Source organism: Pimephales promelas, chromosome 20 (assembly GCF_988280905.1).
Source record: "Pimephales promelas chromosome 20, fPimPro1.hap1.1, whole genome shotgun sequence".
NCBI classification, from domain to species: Eukaryota; Metazoa; Chordata; class Actinopteri; order Cypriniformes; family Leuciscidae; genus Pimephales; species Pimephales promelas.
In genome coordinates, this window is record NC_142788.1 from 6672655 (window position 1) to 6689699 (window position 17045).

At 42.2% G+C, this 17045-nt stretch overlaps 1 protein-coding gene across 1 annotated transcript; it reads left to right on the top strand.

The window, feature by feature from the left end:
- Window positions 1–7734: 7734 nt before the first annotated feature.
- Window positions 7735–17035, top strand: ptpdc1b (protein tyrosine phosphatase domain containing 1b). The gene is made up of 10 exons (XM_089124594.1): window positions 7735–7833; window positions 9161–9219; window positions 9338–9538; window positions 11963–12043; window positions 12125–12243; window positions 12401–12538; window positions 13572–14614; window positions 15910–16092; window positions 16182–16292; window positions 16369–17035. The coding sequence occupies exons 1-10, from the start codon at window positions 7735–7737 to the stop codon at window positions 16453–16455; spliced, it is 2121 nt and encodes a 706-aa protein (XP_088980720.1). The 3' UTR covers window positions 16456–17035.
- Window positions 17036–17045: the final 10 nt, after the last annotated feature.

The window sequence follows — 17045 nt, forward strand, 5'->3', positions numbered from 1 at the left end:
CTATTTTTGTGGCACACTTTCATCCCAAATTGTATTGCATCCAGATATTTAACTTTAGTGGATTTACAGTAAAAATTATAGCTACAATTTTTTTTATTAAAATCAACAAAAAATAAACGCAAAATTAAAAAAATACCATTTTGAACAAAATATAGGCCTATATCATTGTTTTCCCATTACAATGAGAACTGGGGAAAACTGTTTAATTGTCCTGATTGTCACAATCCAAAAGATTGTAAAAATAGATTTAACTAATGAATAAACAGTTTTCAACATTGATCAGAAATGTTTCTTGAGTAGAAAATCATCATATAGACTCATTTTTGAATGATCATGTGACACTGAAGAGTAATTATTTCCATCACAGGAATAATTTTTATTTAGCAAATTATAAAATAGAAAACGGTAATTTTAAATGGTAAAAACATTTCACAAAAGTAATTGTATTTTCGGTCTAGAAAAATACAGCCTTGGTGAGCAGATTTTTTTTGTTTGTTTTTTTGTTTTTTTTTTGCCCATTTTGTTTTGTTCTGAAATGACTGGTAATGCTTCCTTTTACAGTCCAGTTACCCATGTAAATACTATATTCTTATTTTAGTAACTACAATTACTGGGTAATAACTAGTACTAACCTTGAACCTACCCCTAAACCTACCCCTGTTCCATGTACTTACCTTATATTAGCCAGTACTTTCTAGGTATGTACACTGTAAGTGCTGTACTGTAAAAGGAAGCGTTACCAAATGATCTCTTTGCTGTAGTGCTAATGCATTTTCCCTGTGCCCGACAGAGATTGCCATGGAGGGAGTATCATGGACTTTGGTAAGTTACAGCCACATGTTTGCAAATATTGTATTAATAGTCAAATCAAGTCACCTTTACAAACAATAAAATTGTACAGATTGTTTAAATTTTTGTACTGATTGTTTCAAAGCAGCTTTACAGAGATAACAGGAAAATAATGTTGTAATAGTATTGTTAAATATAAAATTGAATGTCCCCAACTAAGCAAGCCAAAAGCCAGTGGCGACAAAGTCGTCGAAAGGCGAAAATGGGAAAGAACCAAAATCCATCAGTGGCAGAATGGAGAAAAAAAAAACCTTGGGAGAACCAAGGCTCAGTAACTTGGGGGACAGTTCTCCTCGAAGTCAGATTGGATTAGAACATTCACAATATTTATCCAGTTCCATCTGGTTGGAGATTGTAGTCATGCCGGGATGGAGACGAGTTTGTTGAGGATCAGTGCCGATGGCCAGGGCGATTCCATGATTTTATAAATGGGAGGGCCCAAGAACCAGTCAGGGGGGGCCATGGGAAGTCAGAAAAATAAACTGGAAATAAATACTTGTTTAGAAACTGTGCCAGCCCGTGCCTCCCTTTTAGACATGCCCCTGCCGATGCTGTCGAGTCCATGAGGCCTTCACAGGGCTGATGAGGCAGGCACTTCAGAGATGAGTTGTGGCTGTGCACAGGCGTAGGTCCTCCATCGACTCCACCGGGTCTGGCAGATTACAGTTACCCTCGGAATAAACAAAGACTAAAATTAGCATAAATGCCATTCTTCTTATGATATAACGAGTACATCAGGTGTTATAGGAAGTGTCAGCTTCCTATAAAAAATCTATGCAGCCTAGTAATCATTTAACTGATTTGAATAATAAGAATGTATAATTTTCTATGTGATGCCAGGTTGAAGAGATGTTTTTAAACTAGATTTAAACTTACAGAGTGTGTCTACTTCCCGGACAATGTTTGGAAGACTGTTCCAGAGTTTTGGTGCTAAATAGGAAAAGGATCTACCACCAGCAGTCGATTTTGATATTCTAGGTATTATCAACTGGCCGGAATTCCGAGATCACAATAGACATGAAGGACTATAATGCGTTAAGAGTTCGCTTAAAGTATTGGGGGGCTAAACCATTTAGTGCTTTGTAAGTAATCAGCAATATTTTAAAATGTATACGATGTTTAATAGGGAGCCAGTGTGTGTTGACAGAACCGGGCTAATATGGTCATACTTCCTGGTTCTGGTAAGAACTCAAGCTGCTGCGTTTTGGACCAACTGTAATTTATTAAGTGTGCAGGGCAACCACCCAGTAGAGCATTACAATAATCTAGCCTTGATGTCATGAACTAACTGTTCAGCATTTGTCAATGAGAGTATATGATGTAATTTAGATATATTTTTTAAGATGGAAGAATGCGGTTTTACAGATGCTTGACATGTGACTTTCAAATGAAAGATTGGTATCAAAGAGCACACTTAGGTTCCTAACCAATGACATTGACTTAACAGAGCAGCCATCAAGTGTTAGACAGTATTCTAGGTTATTATGTGAGGAAGTTTTTTTGTCCAATAATTAGAATCTCTGTTTTTTTTTTCTTTCAGAATTAAGTAGTAGGACATTACATTACTAGTCATCCAATTTTTTTTATATCAGCTATGCATCCCGTTAATTTTGTGAATTGGTAAAAAAAAAAAAACTGAATATAAACTCAAATACATAGACTCAAGGTTAATTGAACAAAACCTGACCTCCCACAAAAGCACAGAAGGGAGCTTATATAACAGCTTGACAAAACCAAATAACATAGAAGGGGTAAAAAAACTAACACTTAAGAACTCAAGAGCTAACTAAGGACAAAATCCCCCCTGACACATGGTGAGACATGGTATGGCCTAATGAGCTGGCTCCCAGATCTAGGTCTCCTCAGCCCTTAGCCACTCCTTTCGCCCAACCAGGAAGGGACCACCTCCAACAGGTCCAGGTAACTCAACACAAAGAAATATGTGATTAGTGCACTTCCTGTAAATCAATGTACATCACACACCCCCCTCCCCCCCTTCAGGACTCTCGCTAGTACAGCGAGACAGGTAGTCAGCTGTCTGGTTCTCTCTGCCTGGGATGTGTTGGATACTGAAACGGAATGGTTGCAGGGCCAGGGACCACCGGGTAATTCTTCCATTGGTGGTCATCCTCTCCATCCACTGCAGTGCTTTATGGTCGGTCTCCAGTGTGAACTCTCCACCCAAAAGGTAGTAGCGGAAGGAGCCCACTTGATAGCTAGTCCCTCTTTTTCCACGGTCGAATAACGGACCTCCCTGGGGAACAGTTTTCTGCTGATTTAAGCAACAGGATTTATTTATTTATTTAGTTAGTAATTTAACAGGGACAATGTACATTAATTGACGATTATGAGAATCGGATGGCGATTCTCAGGGGGCCCCTGAAGAAGCACAGCACCCAGACCCCTATCGGGCGCATCAGTCTGCACAAAGAAATGGTAATTGAAGTTTGGACCATACAAAACTGGTTGCTTACTCATTGATTGCCGGATATCCTGGAAAGCTGCCACTGCCTCCTCTGTCCACTGGATCTGATTGGGACTCCGGGACCCAGTCAAGTCTGAGAGCAGAGCCTGGTGGAAAACTGCGTAATGAAGCGACGATAGAAGCCTGCCATGCCCAAAAAGGATCTGAGTTGCTTCCTTGTCTGGGGTAAAGGACATGACTCAATGGCTTGGATCTTACTAAGCCGTGGCCGTATCATCCCATTCCCAATTATATGTCCCAAGTACTCCGTCTCAGATGCGGCAAAGGCACACTTTGTGGGATTTATGGTCAGCCCAGCAGCGTGAAGACAGCCCAAGACAGTGCCCAGATGTTCCAGATGTTGCTCCCAGCTGTCACTATACAGAACTATATCATCAAGATAGGCTGCTGCAAATGCAGAGGAATCACAAAGTACCTGGTCCATCAGCCTGTGGAAACTTGCTGGCGCTCCATGAAGGCCAAATGGAAGCACCGTGAAGTGGAATAGGCCCCATGGAGTCCGGAAAGCATTCAGCTCTCTGGATCGCTCGGTCAGTAGTACTTGCCAGTACCCTTTGCTAAGATCTAACGTGGTCAGGAATTTTGCCCTTCCCAGCCGTTCAAGCAGATCGTCAATCGATCATTGGATAGGAGTCAAACTGAGAAACTGAGTTCAAGTACCTGAAATCAATACAGAATCTTATGCTACCATCCTTTTTAGGTACAAGGACTACCGGGTTGCACCATTCACTCTTTGACGCCTCCATGCCCTGGGACACCCTGGGACAGCATGAGATCCACCTCCTCCTTCAGTGCGGTCAACAAGCGCTCAGGAATCCTGTAACTGAGTCAGTCCTCCCAGGGTTCTCCTGGAACACTTCAAGATTACAGATGGCTCTCACCTGCTGCTGTCTGTCTTCAGAGAGATGACTAAGATCAAAGTCCACTGGAACACCTTCAGAAGGTAAGTATTGCTCATCCACTTCCTCCTCTTCCAGAATGCTTCTGACGAGCATCACCTCTGTTTTCTTTTCAGGTCGTTGCACCCATTCCTTTAGGAGGTTCACATGCAGTACTTTATTGGAACGTGACTGACCTGTGGTCAATATTCAATAAGTGGTAGGCCCAAGTTTCTTCTGGACCTCAAATGGTCCTTGCCACTTTGCCAAAAGCTTGTTGTCCTCACTAGGGAGAAGCACTAGCACCTTCTGTCCAGGGCTGAAGGATCTCTGGCGGGCTGTCCGATCATACCAGAACTTCTGCTGTTTCTGGGCCTCTGCAATGTGTGACTGGGCAAGCTCGCTCATTTTCTCCAATGGGTCTCTCATCTGCACCACATAGTATACCACATTAACAGAATCTCCTCTCCCCTAGTCTCCCTCCCAACTCTCTCTCAGCAGAGAAAGAGGGCCTCTGACATCATGCCCATAAAGAAGTTCAAAGGGAGAAAACCCAGTGGAGGCTTGGGGTACTTCCCTGTATGCAAATAACAGATATGGCAGGCAGCCAGAGATCCCAGTCTGTACCACTGCTGTTCACAAACTTTCGCAATATCTGCTTCAGTGTCTTGTTGAAACGTTCCGTCAACCCATCCGTTTGGGGGTGGTAAAGTGTGGTTCTCAGACTCCTGATGACATGTAATTGATAGACCTGCACAGAGTTGACATACAGTTGGTTCCTTGATCAGTCAGTATTTCACGAGGAAAACCCACTCTTAAAAAAACTGTATCAGACAAAAAGCAACAGATTTAGCTTTTATGGACTTCAATGGGAACACCTCTGGGTACTTGGTTGCATAGTCTGTTATAACCAGCATGTAACGGTTCCCAGCTTTACTCTTCTCAACAAGACCAACAATATCCATCCCAAGGCATTCAAATGGAGTGGCAATGATGGGGAGTGGTAAGAGTGGGGCTCTGAAGGGAAGGCTAGCAGAAGTCATTTGACACTGAGGACAACTTTTGCAGAATTCAGCAACATCTCTACGCAGTCCTGGCCAGTGAAAATGTTGTTTAATGGGGGCTGTGGTTTTATGCTTACCTAGGTGGCCAGCCCAGGGAACAGAATGCCCCAACACCAGAATAGCCTCTCTGGCTGCTTGGGGGACCACTAGCTGCAATACGGATTCCTGTTGACGGTAGAGAATGCCATTTTGCAGAAGGTACCCCTCTTTACTCACGTCCTGCTCATCTCCTGGCTCCTCCTCGATTTTCTGAAAAAGAGATGCTAAAGATGGATCAGATTTCTGCATGTTTATGATACTGGCTGGCATTTGAAATCCTAAAGGCAACTCTGGCTGGATGTTAGTTTGTGTCTTCACAACTGTGTGAAGGAATTTATCCTGTCTTCTCTGCCTGCAAGCTTTACGTGACTTACTGGGTGTTACCTCGTCACTGTAGAATGGCAAGGTACTGAGGATCTCCAGGTGCTCATTAGACTTCTTAGCCTGCCCCCTGGTGACAGCAGCATAGCATTTCATGGTTTTGTCTGATTCAAACAAATCAAAAGTACTGGGAGGTCTCATCCTAGCACAACAGGATAAGGCAATTTATCAGCTACCACAATGTTCAAGAGATATGTTTGATTATCCACTTTGATATACATGTCAGCAGTTGAGTAACTCTTCTCATCACCATGCACACAACATATAGGGATAGTATCTCTGGTGCTGATAATATTGGTTGGTACGAACTTCCTATGCACAAGTGTCTGATCACTCCCGGTATCAATTAAAGCTTCGAGAGCAGTTCCATTAACTTCAACATCAGCCATCTTTACAGCCTGGTCCTTCTTAGAAACAGCATCCACATGAGGGCGTGGTACCACACACATCTTTACCACACACGAGTCAACTTTGCTGTGTTTTTAGGGCACATGGGTTTTGTATGGCCTTCTATTCCACAGAGATAGCAAATTGGTTTTCTACCTGAGGGTTGCGATGATCTGCTAAACAACCAGTTCTCCCCAGTGGGAACCTTACCCCCGCTGGCCTCTGGATTTGGTTGGTACTGCTGGGTGGGTTGATACTGCTGAGGGGGTCTCTTGGGGTCTTCCATGAGCCGTAGCTCCATGGCTGCCCTTTTCTCCGTGCTACCACAAACACATCCACTAGTTTAGCAGCCTCCATGGCAGAACCTGGGTCGTGCTCTCTGATCCAAACCTGCAGCCTAGGGGACACCATTCTCAAGTATTGCTCCAGCATGATCATTTCACCAATTTCTTGTGTTGTTTTACCTTTTGGCTGGATCCACTTTCCATACAGCTCCTTGATTCTTGCATACAATTCCTTTGGGCTTTCGTCAGGGCTCACCTCTAGGGAACGGAATCTTTGCCTGTAGGTCTCAGGGTTAATGTCATACTTGGAGAGGATTGCACCTTTAACCCTATCGTAATCAAGAGAGTCATCAATGTCCATATGCACATAAGCACTCCTCGCTTTACCAGTTAGCAATGGCATTAAATGAAAAACCCAGTCTGGCTTCTGCCATCTGCAGGCTAAGGCAATACGCTCAAATGCAATGAGAAAGTGTTCAATATCGTCATCATCAGTAAATTTCTCTAGTCTGGGTACATGGTGTGGATGGACTTGACCTGCTGCTGTCATAGTTGAATCAGTCACAGCAGTGGGATCCATTCGGGTTTGAGAACGAGATCTGTTGGGTGGAAAGGTCTCCAGATCTTGATCAGAATCTGTTGGTGGAGCCTCTAACAGTGGAGATGTTCAGGCTTGTACTTCCAACTGCAGCATCTGAAATTGATGTTGAAGTGTCTTAAACCGCTGTTCTTGTCTTGTAGTTGCTTCTTTCTGCCTCTCATCTCGGGCCTCCTGCTGTCCCATGTGTGCTCGGAGAATGGCTGCCAGATCAGAGAGGGTTGGCTCCTTTCCTTCATCTTCAGTGTTTTCCCCTCCAAAAGCTCCATTTTCTTCTTCACTAACAGGTTGCTTGTCCGATGCAGTTTGGCTTGCAGCTCCTTGTTGTCTGCCTTTCCCCCCTCTTCCCCCACAATTCATTTCTTCTTGTTGGGGAATAACACCACCAAAAAAAAAAAAAAAATCCTGTGTCCGTCACTGGATGATCCCAACCGCTGCCACCAATTGTCAGGGACCAAGACAGTGAGGCAAGAGGACAGGAAATTGGGTTTCAAAAAAAATTGTATTACCCAAAGTATTGAAAATTTACATAAGGACCAAATTTAATAATTAGGCCTTAAAAGAGATCAACAAAAAAAATAAATAAATAACTAAATATAAACTCAAATACATAGACTCATAACACAAGGTTAACTGAACAAAACCTGACCTCCCACAAAAACACAGAAGGGAGCTTATATAATGGCTTGACAAAACAAAATAACATAGAAGGGGTAAACAAACTAACACTTGAGAACTCTAACCCTAAGGACAAAATCCCCCCTGACACATGGTATGGCCTAATGAGCTGGCCCCCGGATATAGGTCTCCTCAGCCCTTAGCCACTCCTTTTGCCCAACCAGAAAGGGACCGCCTCCAACAGGTCCAGGTAACTCAACACAAAGAAATATGTGATTAGTGCACTCCCTGTAAATCAATGTAAAGGTAAAGCAAAATAAACCAAATCAAAAAACTGTACTGTGTTTGTTATTTAGTTATCAGTTTGGATGACTGTAAATACGAATCAGTGCAACAAACTAAAAAAATAAAATAGAACGGTAATTAAATGTTCAGAATGGAGGTGATGTTACCCTGTGTGGCCATAGCCATCACAGATAGATACAACCACGATTGGATGATAGGAGTAAATCATTTGTGTGATTAATGAGAGCAGTCTCAGTACTATGGTACGGTCTAAATCATGACTGGAAATCCTTGTGGATATCATTTATTTCTAAAAAGGAATATAGTTGTGAGGACACTGCCTTTTCTAGTGTCTTTGACAGCAAAGGTAGATTCGAAATCGGCCTGTAATTGACTAATTCTGTACGATCACACGTTTTTTAACAAGCGGTTTAAGCACAGCCAGCTTAAAAGTTTTTGGTATATAATGACAAAGATTAATTAATAAGATTAATTAATATGATATTGAGAAGATGAAATATGACCTCTGGAAGAATCTCTTTCATTAGCTTTGTCGATACATACATGGTCTAACATACATACCACAGGTCTAACATAAGCCTACATGTTGTTGATTTAGATGATTTAACGAGTTTGGAAAATTCTTCCTCTACTATTGCAATAAATGAATGAATTAAATAATAAAATTTTTCCTCAAGGAGACTACAATGCACTGTCTGATTAGACGGTACTGTATTAGACATTAATTTCTCCCTGGATATTATCAATCTTGTGACATTAATTTCTCCCTGATATTATCAATCTTGTGAGTTCATAAAGTCATGTTGTGCTATTTGCAAACATCTGGGATTGAAGCTTTATTTTAAGGTAATTTTGCCTCTGTTTCAAATAAATACCTAAATACCATTTTCTTATAAACAAACAATTATAATTTATAATTTATAGGGTTAAAAAATAAGCAGATCTAGCAGCTTTTAAGGCGTCTCTGCACGCAATTGTGCTCTCTTTCTACGAAATGTGGAAAAAAAAAACTCTAGTTGTGTTTTCTTCCAGTTGCGCTCTATTTTTATTTTTTTATTTTTCTGGCAGGTAATAGTCAAATAATAACCATCAGAACGATGTTACATTGTCAAGTCAAGTTACCTTTATTTATATAGCGCTTTTTACAATACAGATTTTATCAAAGCAGCTACACAGTGATAACATGAAAATAATACAATAGATCAATAATATTGTTGAATATTGAATGTCCCCAAAAATGCCAAATTTGTGTGTTCATTGTGTTCTTCTAGAGTCTGACTTTACAAGAACCACCATTTGACCTTTTTAAAAGGCATTTTGATGTCATGCTGTAATCAGTAAAGCAACAGGATCTACTACACATCTATATGACAGAAATGAGCCAGTCTCATCACTTGGCCAGTTTGTTTTGCTCACCTGAGTAGAAATTAATTTCAGACAAATTTTAGACTAAATTATGCTTGTGTTTTTAAAGTGACGGGTTCCAGGGTTCCCAGATCCAGATACACAATGGTTGGAGAGGCGCTGCGTTACATGATCCCCTGCCACATGCAGTGTTCCATTGGGTGTGGAGGACAGGCGTGCAAGTATGAGGACCCATCCCACTGGAGTGAGGACCGGCAGGCCATACGAGGAGTCTACTCATCCTGGTACATTTACTTAAACTTATTCAAATATAAAAGTCTGGTAATTAACCTTCTCTATATGTTGTGCTGAGATCTCTGTCAGAATAGCACGTTCATTTTTCCTTTTTATTTGCCAAGCAAAATTACAAAAATAATGATTATTTATTACAAAAAACCCAACCTGTAATTAAAAGCTTGCTCATATTTGATTTTACACTATATTGCCAAAAGTATTGGGACACCCAAATAATTGAATTCAGGTGTTCCAATCACTTCCATGGCCACAGTTGTGTAAATCAACATACACAACCATCAAACAAACAAACATCACTTCTACAAACATTTGTGAAAGAATGCGTCACTCTCAGGAGCTCAGTGAATTCAAGTGTGGTACCGTGATAGGTTGCCACCTGTGCAAGAAGTCCATTCATGAAATTTCCTCACTAATAAATTTTCCACGGTCAACTGTTAATGGTACTGTATTATAACAAAGTGGAAACAACAGCAACTCAGCCACGAAAAATCACAGAGTGGGGTCAGGGCATGCAGAGGCGCACCATGCACAGAGGTCTGCAGCGTTCTACAGTCAATAGCTAAGACCTCAAAAACTTTGTCTGGCCTTCAGAACAGTGACCCAAGAACATTGCATAGAGTAGGGGTGCCCAACCCTGCTCCTGCAGATCGAAAGTCCTGCACAGTTTATCTCCAACCCTAATCAAACACGCATGAAGAAACCAATTAAGGTCTTCAGGATCACTTGAAAATTAATGGCAGGTGTGTTTGATTAGGGTTGGAGATGAACTGTGCAGTGGAGTAAAGTGTGGGATGCAGTGGAGCAAAGCGTGGGATGCAGTGGAGCAAAGCGTCGGATGCAGTGGAGTAAAGCCTGGGATGCAGTGGAGTAAAGCGTGGGATGCAGTGGAGTAAAGTGTGGGATGCAGTGGAGCAAAGCGTGGGATGCAGTGGAGCAAAGCGTGGGATGCAGTGGAGCAAAGCGTGGGATGCAGTGTGGCAAAGCGTGGGATGCGGTAGAGTAAAGCGTGGGATGCAGTTGAGTAAAGCGTGGGATGCAGTGGAGCAAATCGTGGAATGCAGTGGAGTAAAGCATGGGATGCAGTGGTGTAAAGCGTGGGATGCAGTGGGGTAAAGCGTGGGATGCAGTGGTGTAAAGCGTGGGATGCAGTGGGGTAAAGCAGTGGGATGCAGTGGGGTAAAGCAGTAGGATGCAGTGGTGTAAAGCGTGGGAAGCAGTGGAGCAAAGAGTGGGATGCAGTGGAGCAAAGCGTGGGATGCAGTGGAGCAAAGCGTGGGATGCAGTTGTGTACAACGTGGGATGCAGTGGTGTACACCATGGGATGCAGATGCAGTGGTGTACACCGTGGGATGCAGATGCAGTGGTGTAAAGCGTGGGATGCAGTGGAGCAAAGCGTTGGGATGCAGTGGAGTAAAGCGTGGGATGCAGTGGAGCAAAGCGTGGGATGCAGTGGAGCAAAGCGCGGGATGCAGTGGAGCAAAGCGCGGGATGCAGTGGAGCAAAGCGCGGGATGCAGTGGAGCAAAGCGTGGGATGCAGTGGTGTACAGCGCGGAATGCAGTGGAGCAAAGCTTGGGATGCAGTGGTGTTTAGCGTGGGATGCAGTGGGGTAAAGCGTAGGATGCAGTGGGGTAAAGCGTGGGATGCAGTGGTATAAAGCATGGGGTGCAGTGGTGTACAGCGTGGGATGCAGTGGTGTACAGCGTGAGATGCAGTGGTGTACAGCGTGGGATGCAGTGTTGTAAACGAATTACGCTTTTCTGTGTGGCAATCCGATGACGAGTCAAGGTTTTGCGTTTGCCAGGAGAACAGTACATGCTTGACTGCATTGCCAAGTGTAAAGTTCGGTGGAAGGGGGATTATGGTGTGGGGTTGGTTTTGGGCTTGGCTCCTTAGTTCCAGTAAAAGGAACTCTTATGCTTCAGCATACCAACACATTTTAAACAATTCCATGGTCCCAATTTTGTGGGAACAGTTTGGGGATTGTCCTGTTCCAACAATGACCGGCACAGAGTCCAGACCTTAACCCGATAGAACAGCTTTGAGATGAATTAGTGCAGAGACTTGGAGCCAGGCTTTCTCGTTCAACATCAGTGCCTGGCTCACAAATGCGCTTCTAGAAGAATGGTCAAAAATTCCCATAAGCACACTTCCTTGTGGAAAGCCTTCCGATAAGAGTTGAAGCTGTTATAGCTACAAAGGTTGGGACAACTCCATATTAAACACTACGGATTAACAATGGGATTTCATTAATGTGCATGTAAAGGCCGATGTCCTAAAACTTTTTACAATGTAGTGTACATGACAAAAAGTTCAGCTTCAAGATTCAGCTTCAATAACTTTTTTTGATGAAATAATAACCTGTTTTAATAGATTAGTTGTTAATTTATGGTTCCAATTTGTCTCTTTTTCAAGGATTACTGATAATCTGCTGGCCATGGCCCGCCCTTCCACTGAAATTATTGAAAAATTCGACATTATAGAACAGTTTTTAAGGTAAAACTGACCTAATCTTAACTTAAAATGCCTTCAGAATACTTGGTACACACTTATAATTCAACATTTCGTCGTGTTAAGCTGTGGTTTGAAGACCGTCATTAACCTTCAATGCCCTGGTGAACATGCCAGCTGTGGAAACCAGCTAGATCCTGAGAGTGGCTTTACTTACCGACCCGAGACCTTCATGGAGGCTGGCAGTGAGTAACAGTTAATTCTGCAAAATCTTTGCTTTCCTGTGTAATGTGATGTAAAGATATAAAGAATCTTCTTAACGTAATACCATTACGAGAGCTAGTAGCTGTGGTTGTTCAAAAGTCTTCAGGTTATAAAGGTGCTCTTGTTGCTCTATTTTAGTATATTTCTACAACTTTAGATGGAATGACTATGGAGTAGCGTCTCTCACATCAATCCTGGATATGGTGAAAGTCATGTCTTTCGCCATTCAAGAAGGCAAAATCGCTGTTCACTGTCACGCGGGACTTGGCAGAACAGGTATAGTTTTGTTGCATATGTTTACAGTATATTTAGATTAAAAGTGGAGCAGTGGTGACATCTTTTTTTAGGGTGATGTGGCTTATAGGCTTAAGTGCTGAACGGTTGCTTGCAGCCATATGCTAACATTATTGTGTCCTCGAGAAAGACACTTAACCTCAGGTTACTCCAGAGGGACCATCTCAGTAATAATGCTAGTGTCATTCAAGCACTACCCAGCGAGCACAACGTTTTATTAACACAGTGTACTTGTTGCACGTAATTACTACAGCAATAACTATAAAATATGCATAATTACAAACACATAACCCTATATTAAGTACATTTAGTTAATACATCTTACTTGGTACTTGTACAATTACACTGCAACAAGAACACCTTAAATAAAGACTAACCAAATGTTTTTAAATAACTTACCGCTCATACCGCTCCAACATATAGCGCAACAGCATTTTAGGCAATCTGACTTGTAGTCGTTTCCCAATACTGATATTGTTTTGGTAATACAAATACTTTAGCTGCATGTCGTGTTTTAGTTACAATAGAGGGAACGCACTGTCCCGCAGGAGCACACTCTCTCAGCCAGACTGAGTGGCAGAAGACATGACTAGATTTTAAAACTTCGAAAACACGAAAAAGTAAAGTGAACGATTATCAGTTTAAACTAAAGGTTGGATTCGATAAAGTGTTCCTTACAACTTACGAAAGATCCAGTGATCCATGGATATTGACATAGAAATCGTGTTTCCTGACATTTAATGTGAGTCTGATTTCGACGCCGGGGAAATGCATTCAGCAAATATCCACGGATCACTGGTTCTTTGGTAATTGTAAGGAACACTTTAAGGAATTGAGTTCCCCTATTAAATCCAGTCACGCAGCAGCTCTTTTGCCACTCAAACCGGCTGAGGGAGTGTGTACCCACGGGAAGGTTTAATTTAGGTGTGGTTCCTTGAAAGTAAAAAAACTAAAACAAACTGCAACATATGTACAGTAGCTGGATACTAACTCTTTTTACACCTTTTTGTCATAGGTGTGTTGCTGGCCTGTTTCTTGTTGTTCACCACACAGATGACAGCAGATCAAGCCATTCTGTTAGTCCGAGGCAAACGACCGAACTCGATCCAGACGAGAGGACAGCTCCAGTGCGTGCGGCACTTTGCTCAGTTTCTCGTTCCCCTGAGGAACCTGTTCGCTAGCGCTGATCCTGAAGTGCCGGCCGTCACTCTTCAACAGTTTCTGATCCGGCAGAACCACATCCTGCACGGGTACGAGGCTCGGCAGCTGAGATTCGTGCCAAAGCTCGTTCCCCTCATCTGCAGACTTCTCCTGGACATCGCAGAGAACCGGCAGGTCATCGAGGAGGACATTGTCGAAGTTTCCGAAATCACATCTGTCGTAGAGAAACCGATGAATGAGAACTTGAACTATCAGTTTAATAGAGAGTTACCGGGAAATGGGATGACGATGATCCGCCAACGTCTTCCAGGTCTTCCTAGATCCAATGGAGACAGCTCACAACCTCTTTACTACGTGCGTAAGAGCCTCAGCTACAGTGAGTCTGACCTGCTGAGGCTAGCGGCGTCTCTCAACCTCTCAGATAACCCTCTGGGTGTTTTAGCCAGCATACACTCATCGACCTTTGGCAATCAGATGGGATTTTCCCAGAGCCATATCCCTCCTTCTCTGAGCGCTTGTAAGGACAATCCCATCTACAGCTCAACCAGCAATATCTGGGAGCTGAAGACACTCATGGACCAGGCCGAAGGATCTGAACATGTCAAAAGCAGGAGGCAGTCTGTCCTGCAGCGGAGCCGATCTGTGGGCATTTCAGATGAAAAAAACTCCACAAGCATGGCCAGAATGTTGTCCTTCTGGAAGAAAGACTGCAAGAAAAATTCTGGCCCCAACGAGACTGGAAATGTTCATGAGAAAGAGCATTCGGAGGTGCCTGTGATCAAGCTGCAGTCCGAGCTGTCTCTGGAGTCCCGCCGCCTCCTGGTGGCTCAGTCCCTCGCCGTGGACCTCGAGAAGGACGGGGGGAAGAAACACATCCAGAAAGTGGCCACTTGGCAGGTATAATGGGTGCATGTGCTGATGAACTAAGAAGATTAAATGGTGTGGGTTAAGAGTTCAGAACAAACATACCTCCAGGCATGTGTTTAGCAGGATGAGTTGGGAACTGCAAAATATCATTTATAATCTGATGGGAGATGCTGCTTTTGTGGTCTAGGTCTTGATCTGAATCTAGGTTTTGGCTTATGGTTTCTTGTTCTTAAGGCAATGATTATCTTAACCACAGGTTTCCACTGTCTTCGCCATTTTAGAGGTTGCATGGCTTCTTAGATTTTCTTAGTTCATTTTTAAAGAGTTTCTGACAAAAGTTAATGAGAAACATGTTCATTTAATCTGACCAATCCGACTTTGGCTTTTGGCTTGCTTAGTTGGGTGCACTTAATATTCAAAAATATTGTTGATCTTCCTGCTTTGACATTATCATATGAGAACTGAACTGAGCTGGATGATTACACTGTTTTCTCCAGTGTGGCTATATATAAATTAACTAAATTAATATATTTTTTACAACAAAAATTAACCACTGAACTTACTTAAGCTGGACTGTGACACTATTTTCCTCTGGAAACAAACTTGTTGCATTATTTTCCTGTTTTGGATTTATTTTGCAGCTTTTTTGAAACAATTGTGAAAGCACTTAAAGATTATTCCAATCTGCTATAGCCTTAAACTTAAAAGCTTTTTTGACAATAGTTTTTTTAAGCCAAATATGTAAACCTCTTCTTCATTGAAGATTACATGAACATGTGAACTAGAGAAATGAATGCTCTGAAAATAGCATGCTTATATTATTTGCGCCTAGCCTAGTTGTTGAACCAACAGGTCAGGGGTGTATGTGGCCTAGCGTAGACAACTCTTCATGCCTGTCCTTTCAGCGGCTTCAGCATGTAAAGTCTGAGGGTGTATTCACACCAGGAAAGTCCACTAGTTCACTTGCTTTTGGTGTGGTTTGCTTTCACACGGCCCTTTTTGCAAGTGACCAAAATTTGTAAACAAAACCACATGTGTGCTAAGGTTTCATTGATTGGACGGAAATTCGAACTGTAACAGAGTTGTTTGGTCTGCACCTGAGAGTGACCTGCCCAAAAGATCTGCATCAAGGGGGGAAAAGAACTTAAGTTAGATTCAATCTAACTAAACAATTGCCGTGCCGAAGAAAGGCAGCTATGCATCAGGACCTAATTAATGTCTTATCTAGCTAATCAACGATCTATTCACATCATAGAAATCATAGAATCATAGAAAATGTGACCTTCGTTTTCGCAATGCAAGGTTTGTACCGTTCTTTTCTGCAGACCGACCTGAATCGGCAGGGAGCGTGGGAGCGACTGTGTTTGGAAAAAGACCCGTTTGTTCTGTCTGGAATCTTGTGGTCCTGGTTGGAGCAGCTCAAAGAGCCGATCATCTCAGCTCATGATCTCCACGAGCTACACGAGGCCAGCCAGGACCCCACAACTGTCCTCAACAGCCTCGATAGGGTGAGGTCACAAGAGGCATTCCATGCATGATTCTAAATGGAACTGATTTCATGGAACTAATCTGAATCCATTCTTATTACCAACTCCAGGCTTCCAGAGAAACAGTGAGGTGTATTCTCGACTGTTTCGCTCATTTATTTACAGTACCTGAGGAAGTCGAGAGCGCTTTTCTGGAGCGAGCAGCAAAAGCTTTCACACAGGTACTGTCTCATTCTAAAGATGTGCATAAATGTGCATTCATGCACACTCTTATTCACTTTTTTTTGCTTTCTTCAGATGAAAAGCTCGGATGTTGAGAAGAGCGTCTGGAAGCTTGTTCTGCATGATTTGAGGTCGGCCGCCATGAACGAGTTTGAGGTGTAACACGGGTAACAATAACTAACTAAACACCTTCACTGCAAACAGAGTTAGTTCATTTACATCTGTCCATCATCAAAGAAAAGCTCCACACATATCTTGGCACAGGACTGAAGAACAGGGTCATGGGAGGATCCGTATCAAAGTCTTTCTTTGTTCCTCGGCTCTTAGTTCAGATGAACAATACATGATCCATTGTTCCAATTTGTAAGCGCTGAAAAAATTTATTTTATCTCGGTAACACTTTACAATAAGTTTCATTAGTAAACTACATCGTTAGCATAAACTAATAATTAACTGCGTTTATACAGCATTTATTAGTTAATGTTGAAATTAACAAAGACTAATACTATTAAAATGTTGTTAACATTAGTTTATACGCTTTGAACTAACATTGAACAGCTTTATTTTTTTGAAAAAAGATGAACAAATACAGTAACAAATGTATTGCTCATGGTTAGTTCATGTAAGTTAATACATTAACTTATGTTAACTAATGAACCTTATTGTTACCGATAAATTACATACTGTGATTAAGTGCCATGGTGTTAATACTTGAAAAGCACTTCAATTGAAACCTCTCATTTTTGTACCAT

Coding starts and splice junctions, on each gene's coding strand:
- ptpdc1b (XM_089124594.1), top strand. CDS start 7,735: ATGGTATGGCCTAATGAGCTGGCCCCCGGATATAGGTCTCCTCAGCCC. Junction 9,220..9,337: donor AGGCATTTTGATGTCATGCT/GTAATCAGTAAA, acceptor GACAAATTTTAG/ACTAAATTATGCTTGTGTTT. Junction 14,615..15,909: donor AGAAAGTGGCCACTTGGCAG/GTATAATGGGTG, acceptor TCTTTTCTGCAG/ACCGACCTGAATCGGCAGGG.